The 7,944-nt window shown below is 46.6% G+C and overlaps 1 protein-coding gene across 1 annotated transcript; it reads left to right on the top strand.

Annotated features, from left to right (window-relative positions):
* Window positions 1-6,364: 6,364 nt before the first annotated feature.
* On the top strand, window positions 6,365-7,665 carry LOC119317425. The gene is made up of 2 exons (XM_037591875.1): window positions 6,365-6,953; window positions 7,173-7,665. The coding sequence occupies exons 1-2, from the start codon at window positions 6,441-6,443 to the stop codon at window positions 7,446-7,448; spliced, it is 789 nt and encodes a 262-aa protein (XP_037447772.1). The 5' UTR covers window positions 6,365-6,440; the 3' UTR covers window positions 7,449-7,665.
* Window positions 7,666-7,944: the final 279 nt, after the last annotated feature.

The following is a 7,944-nucleotide window of genomic DNA, read 5'->3' as shown; positions in this document are numbered from 1 at the left end:
AACACATAGAGAGGAAACTTGATATTATTGCAATATGTAGAAGCATATGTTCCTCTCTCATAATAATTTTCAGTAGCATCATGAATGAATTCAACAATATAAATAGCACACAAATCATTCTTTTCATGATCTACAAGCATAGAAATTTTGTTACTCTCCACATAAGCAAATTTATTCTCATGAATTGTAGTGGGAGGAAACTCAACAAAATAACTATCCCGTGAGGCATAATCCAATTGAAAATTAAAATCATGATGACAAGTTTCATGGTTATCATTATTCTTTATAGCATACAAGTCATCACAATAATCATCATAGATAGCAACTTTGTTCTCATAATCAATTGGAACCTTGTCCAAAATAGTGGATTCATCACTAAATAAAGTCACTGCCTCTCCAAAACCACTTTCATCAACATAATCATCATAAATAGGAGGCATGCTATCATCATAGTAAATTTTCTCATCAAACTTGGGGGACAAAAATATCATTTTCATCAAACATAGCATCCCCAAGCTTGTGGCTTTGCATATCATTAGCATCATGAATATTCAAAGAATTCATACTAACAACATTGCAATCATGCTCATCATTCAAAGATTTAGTGCCAAACATTTTATAGATTTTTTCTTTTAACACTTGAGCACAATTTCCCTTTCCGTCATTTTCACGAAAGACATTATAAAGATGAAGCATATGAGGAAACCTCAATTCCATTTTTGTAGTTTTCTCTTTATAAACTAAACTAGTGATAAAACAAGAAACTAAAAGATTCGATTGCAAGATCTAAAGATATACCTTCAAGCACTCACCTCCCCGGCAACGGCGCCAAAAAAGAGCTTCATTGACGGGTGAGTGCCGCTTACCTAGCCTACCTGGCAACGACGCCAGAAAAGAGCTTGATGTCTAGTACGCAGCCTTCTTCTTGTAGACTCGTGTTGGTCCTCCAAGCACAAAGTTTTGTAGGATAGTAGCAAATTTCCCTAAAGTGAATGACCTAAGGTTTATTAATCCGTGGGAGGCATAGGATGAAGATGGTCTCTCTCAAACAACCCTGCTACCAAATAACAAATAGTCTCTTGTGTCCCCAACACACCCAATATAATGGTAAATTGTATAGGTGCACTAGTTCGGCGAAGAGATGGTGATACAAGTGCAATATGGATAGTAGATATAGGTTTTTGTAAGCTGAAATTATAAAAACAGCAAGGTAACTAGTAACAAAAGTGAGCAAAAATGGTATTGCAATGCTTAGAAACAAGGCCCAGGGTTCATACTTTCACTAGTGCAAGTTCTCTCAACAATGATAACATAATTAGATCATATAACAATTCCTTAACATGCAACAAAGAGTCACTCCAAAGTCACTAATAGCAGAGAATAAACGAAGAGATTATTGTTGGGTACGAAACCACATCAAAGTTATTCTTTCTGATCGATCTATTGGGCTATTCCTATGAGTGTCACAAACAACCCTAGAGTTCGTACTAAAATAACACCTTAATACACACATCAACCAAAACCCTAATGTCACCTAGATAATCCAATGTCACCACAAGTATCCGCGGGTTTGATTATATGATATGCATCACACAATCTCAGATTCATCTATTCAAACCAACACAAAGAACTTCAAAGAGTACCGGAGAGTCAAGATGAAAAGGTGTGCCAACTCCTTTGCATAAGTTAACAAGGTCACAGAACCCACAAGTTGATCACCAAAACATACATCAAGTAGATCACGTGAATATCCCATTGTCACCACAGATAAGCACATGCAAGACATACATCAAGTGTTCTCAAATCCTTAAAGACTCAATCCGATAAGATAACTTCAAAGGGAAAACCTCAAACCATTGCAATAAGGTAGAGGGGAGAAAACACCATATGATTCAACTATAGTAGCAAAGCTCGCGGTACATCAAGATCGTGCCAAATTAAGAACACAAGAGAGAGAGAGAGATCAAACACATAACTACTGGTACATACCCTCAACCACAAGGGTGAACTACTCCCTCCTCGTCATGGAGAGTGCCGGGATGATGAAGATGGCCACCGGTGATGGTTCCCCCCCTCCGTCAGTGTGCCGGAACGGGCTCCCAATTGGCTTTTCGTGGCTACAGAGGCTTGCGGAGGCGGAACTCCCGATCTAGGTTTATTTCTGGAGGTTTTGGGATTTATAGGAGGTGTTGGCATCGGGGACAAGCCAGGAGGCCCACGAGGCGACGACAAGGATGGGGGGCGCGCCCTCCACCCTAGTGGTGGCCTCGGGACTCTTCTTCGATATCTTTTCGTTTTAGTATTCTTTACATTTTCCAAAAATATTCTCCGTAAATTTTCAGGTCAATTAGACTCCGTTTGGTATTCCTTTTCTGCGACTCAAAAACAAGGGAAAAACAGAAACTGGCACTGGGCTCTAGGTTAATAGGTTAGTCCCAAAAATCATATAAAATAGCATATAAATGCATATAACACATTCAAGATAGATAATATAATAGCATGGAACAATAAAAAAATTATAGATACATTGGAGACGTATCAATGGTGCGAGGAGGGCAAAAGGCCATCAACATCAATGGAGAGCCGGGGCCATATTTCCGTAATACCCGAGGGGTCAGGCAAGGGGACCCCATCTCCCCTCTGCTCTTCAACATTGTGGTTGAGGCTCTGGCAGTCATCCTAGAGGGAGCTAGGAAGGCTGGCCATATCCAAGGAATTTTTCCTAACCTTATGGAAGGGGGAATCACTCACCTACAGTACGCTGATGACATGTTGATCATAATCAAGAATGACCCAGTTAGCCTCATGAACCTTCGATTTCTGCTCATGTGCTTTGAGTCCATGTCTGGTCTGAAGATCAATTATGACAAGAGTGAGGCTTTTGTTACTAAAGGTAATTTGGAGCATCTACTCAGAACGGCTCACATTATGAACTGTAGACTCGGCACCTTGCCCATCAAATATCTGGGCATGCCGCTAACCAACAAGCATCTCACCACCGAGGACTCCTCTTCCTTACTGATCGAGTGGCTAGGCGGGTGGAGCCTTGGATCGGTAAATACCAATCAATAGGGGGCAAAACCACGTTGATCAACTCTTGCCTCTTTAGTTTGCCTATGCTCATCATGGGATTTTTCTGCTCCAAGATGGCATCCACGAAAAATTTGATAATCTACGATCCCGGTTCTTTTGGGGTAAAGAACTCGGGAAACAAAAATATCATATGGTACACTGGAGTACTATCTGTGCGCCAAAAGAGGTTGGCGGCCTCAACATCTTAAATAGCAAGCACATGAATTGGTGTCTGATGGCAAAGTGAGCATGGAAAATGCTGACCGACCAAGGTGGCCTATGGTTAGACATCATCAAACACAAATATTTACATCATGCCCCGGTATCCATAGCATCACGAAGAAACGGCTCATCGTTTTGGAAAGCGATTGTAAAGATTAGACACCTGTTGCGTCTGGGGGCATTTCACTATATTGGTAATGGACAATCCACCATCTTTTGGTTAGACGTGTGGATGGGGCCAGAGCCGCTTGCTACCGCTTTTCCCCAGTTGTTCGCTATCGCAACAACTCCGAATGCACTAGTCAGCGAGATTTGGAGGGATGGTCAATGGAGCCCCTAGTTTTGCCGCTCCATCAGTTTACTTGAGAGGGATGAATGGGGTCGGTTGTGGCCTTGTTACAAACTGTTGCACTGACCTCAGAACCGGACTCATTCCGGTGGAAGTTAGAACCTTCGGGACAGTTCACGACGGAGTCCTTGTACCGTGCCTTACACAACGGAGCTGCACCATTTCAAGCAATGGATATTTGGAGGGCTCACATCCCTATTAAAGTCAAAATTTTCCTATGGCAGCTGGTACGTGATAGGCTGCCTACCGATGTTCAAGTACAAAAACGACATGGCCCAGGGATGGGCGGTGTCCTTTGTGCGATGTGATCGAAAATACCAACCACATCTTTTTCAAGTGCAGCCTTACACAACTCCTATGGGGCTCCATTCGGGATATCACAAAGTGCAGTTGGGCGCCCACTTCGTTTGGAGCTTTCCATACATTAGCCGCACGTCTTTCTGGGCGTACCCGTAGGGTTACATGGCTTGTTTTTGCGGCAATAGCTTGGGCCTTGCGGCATGTTAGGAATAAAGTTGTAACTGAAGGAAAATTCATTAAACATCCTGATGATATTGTCTATAAAATGATCATTTTTCTACATCTTTGGAAACCACCGAGCAAATTGGAGGACGCATCCACCATTGCGATGCTACTTGAGAAGTTCAGAGCGCTCGGCTTCGAGCTGCGGCGGCACATGACTCATGATGATCAGCAGGAAGGCTGAAGGGCATCTGTCGTCTGATATTGTACCGTTACACTTCGTCGTCTTCACTAGGATACTTCATCTTGCTGATTTTCCTTATGCCTTGGCCTGAGGGGTCTGTATCGAACTTATTTCATTCTCCTTTTTTCCTTTTGCGGTTGAACTCCTTCGAACTTGGGTATGTATTCGTAAGGGAATCGGTTCGCCAAAGCCGGGCAATGTGCCTCCTTTTTAATAATAATAATAATAATACATATTATACAAAGGAACGGAGGGACTAAAATATATTTACATACTTCTATGAAGGTTTTACGTTCTTTCTCCAAAGAACAAATAGTATGTCTAACTGAAATACTCCGGTAAATAATGCATGTGCCAAACGTCTCATGGTTTTGCAAATACTGTAAAATACAATGGTTCTCACAAATTGTGATGTTATTACAGCCAGAGGTTTAAAAACTGTGGATTTCAAATACTACAGTTTTACATATGGGAAACGTTTGGGACCGGGGCACTGGCTGAAGCTTCGGCCGGTCCAGTCCACGCGCGCGCGATGCGACCCACTCATGAGCAACCACGTGGCGTGATGGGCCCGAGACGACTAGTCCTCCTTCCTTTTCCCTTCTTCCTCTCGCGCATCCCTCTCTTTTTCTCTCCCCGCTGCCATGGTCAACGCATCGCCCCGCGCCGCAGGCCTCCCAGGCGCGCCGCCGTTCAGCAGATCTGGCCGCCCTCGAGCAGATCCGCGCGGATCCGCGTGCATCGGAGCTCTCCCTACCTCGCCGGACCCGGCCACGCCGGAGCTGCAACCAGCCATGGCAGGACTGCACCCCGCGGCGCAAATTTGCTGGAACCTCGACGTCACGGCGAGACGACGGATGACCATTTTTTTTGCTACAACTGTGTTTTGGTTTTGCTACTACCATAGAGATCTTTTGCTGGAACCGATGGTATTTTTTGCTTCAATCAGAGATGCGCGATAGCTGGGGAGGCTGGTGAATGCTGCAACCGTTGACAGGAAAGCTCCAACCCAAGATTAAAAATGCTTCAACCGTATATACAGAAAGTTGTAAGCGATCAGTGCTATCGAGGAAAGCTACAATCGTCTATATAAAACGCTACAACCTTTGATGAAAAAAGCTTCAACCGGACGATAGAGGAAAGCTTTCACCTAGACGTTGCTCAAAAAGAAAAAAGTTTCAATCGTTTACAGAAATGCTTCCACCATAGAGGGGAAAGGCTTCAACCATTGAGATAAAAGCTACAACCGTGTCAAGTTGTTGCTACTACTGTCTGTGTTTTTCCTACATCCATTCATGCGGCCATGGTGCTTTTTTACGACTGAGGTGTGACCGGCGATGACGAGGACAACATTTTTGTTGCAATATCCTCGTTTTTTGCTACCATTGGCGTTGTGTTTTGCTACATCCGATTAACATTTTTGCTACAATAGTGACGCCGATGGATTTTTTTGCTACAACCGTTGTCTTCATTTGCTACGACTGACACGGGAAAATGCTACCATGGGGCATCTCTGTTTTTTGCTGGAACCAATCATCGGTGAGGCGGAGCTATATCCATGGCACTCCGATGAGCAGCGGGGGCAGCGAGCGGTCGGGGCGAGCTGAGTCCCGGAGCGCGGGGCGGCTCCGACGGGCGGCCGGGGCGGCGAGCGGACTGGACGAGCTGAGTCGCGGAGCTGCATCCATGGCGCTCCGACGGGCGGCCGAGGCGGCGAGCGGTCAGCTCCAACCGGCGGCCGGGGCGGCGAGCGGCCGGGGCGAGCTGAGTGCCGGAGCGGCCGGGGCGAGCTGAGTGCTAGAGCATGGGGCGGCCCCGACGGGCGATCGGCACGGCGAGCGTTCAGGGAGACAAGGATAAGGTAAAAAAAGGCAGAGCTCGGATCCGACGGTGTTGCACAGCAGATCGGGCGGGTAGGAGCAGACCGGCCGAAACATTCGGCCGGTGCGCCGGCGCCTAGCGGTGCCCTCTACATATACTCTGCATCCAAATAGAGCCTAAGAGATAAGGTTTCCGAGGTCCATCGCACAGCCACAACTGCAAGCCGCACCGGGTCCCTCTTCTTCATCGCTTCAGCTGCGCAGACTCCAAATGGCAAAGCTGGGCGGTATCAACACCTCCGCGTGGAGCCTCCGAGGCCCAGCCCTGCAAAAACTCGCCAATCCCAGGAAACCATGCGCCTCCGGCTCACGGCCGAGACCTTTACATCCGCGACGCAGCGACAAGCACGCGGTCTCGGCAGCATCCACCGGCCAAGGCGAGCAGCAACCTGCCCCTGCCGTCGCGTCGCCGCGGGCTCGGCCCGATGCCGACACGTTCAGCGTCGAGTTCCTGACGCGCGACGGCTGCCGGCTGGGCATCTCCCGGTACCCGGACTTCGCTTACAACGCCCATGGCGGCCGCGGCGTGGGAGCCGGGCGTGGCGCGAGCGGCACGGCGGAGGCGGATGGCACGGTGCTCGTCGATTTCGACGTGTCGAGCCTGTACATCCCGGCAATGTCTGGCGCCACCACTAGGTTCCTAGGGCTGCCGCTGCCGCCATTCCTCAAGATCGACATCTTGCCCGAGGCTCTGCGCGGGAGCATTGATCGGACGACTGGTCAGGTAAGCTTTGCACTGCCTCCTCTCTGCACCCTGCCGTCCTGCGCCCATGTGTTGTTACCACTTATCAGCCCAGATAAGAGATTACTTTTTCGGGAGCGACGACCAAGAGATTTTTAGTAGTTTATACGTGTGATCAGAGTATTTGGACCAAGTTCTTGCTTGGCATTTAAATGGTCACAGAAAATGATCATGACCTCTGCATGCGTATGCACGTTTCAGGTCGACCTGAAGTTCAGGTCGAGGTTCTGTTTCTCGGTTGGGAGCATCTACCAAGCTCCGCCGTTGTTCGTCGACACAACACTGACGTCTGAGGAGTCCAGTGGAGCCATAAGACGCGGAACTGGCGAAAGATTGGACGGCGGAGGGAGATGCAAGCTGGTCGGGGTGGCCGTCCTCGACCCCATCGATGATGTATTCATGAACACCTTCCTCAACCTGCCAACCGAGTGCATTGCTTATTTGAACGCTACCATCTCCATCGCCAGCGCCTCCTGATCATGCCTGTTTCGTGGTCTACAAATTTCGTGAAACACCTAAATCACACAAAGGAAGATCCTTGAGTCCTTGTTGCTCGGGGAATAATTAATTGTACGCATAATCTAAGTTCTTGTATATAAATTACCACATGTGTGTAGTAACGGGAACACATTTTGCACATAGTGCCACAGGGGCCAAATATTTTTTAACACAATAAAAGGATCATATTCCCTCAGGTCCTTTTTAGTTCGCATATAAGATTTGACTGAAGTCAAGCCTTGTAAAGTTTGACCAACTTTATAGAAAAAAATACAAACATCCACAATCTGAAATCAATATCAATAGATATGTCATGACTTAAAGTTTCATATTGTATAACTTTAGCATGGCAGATGTTGATATTTTTTCATATAAATACGGTCAAACTTTGTGAAGTTTGACTTCAGAGAATTCTAATATGCAGAGTAAAAAGGACCGGAGGGAGTACAAGATAAATCTTGATGCAAAGCAAATA

Source organism: Triticum dicoccoides, chromosome 6A, assembly GCF_002162155.2.
Source record: "Triticum dicoccoides isolate Atlit2015 ecotype Zavitan chromosome 6A, WEW_v2.0, whole genome shotgun sequence".
Classification (NCBI taxonomy): Eukaryota; Viridiplantae; Streptophyta; class Magnoliopsida; order Poales; family Poaceae; genus Triticum; species Triticum dicoccoides.
The sequence above is the reverse complement of the archived record's forward strand: the minus strand, read 5'-3'. Positions and strand labels throughout refer to the sequence as shown.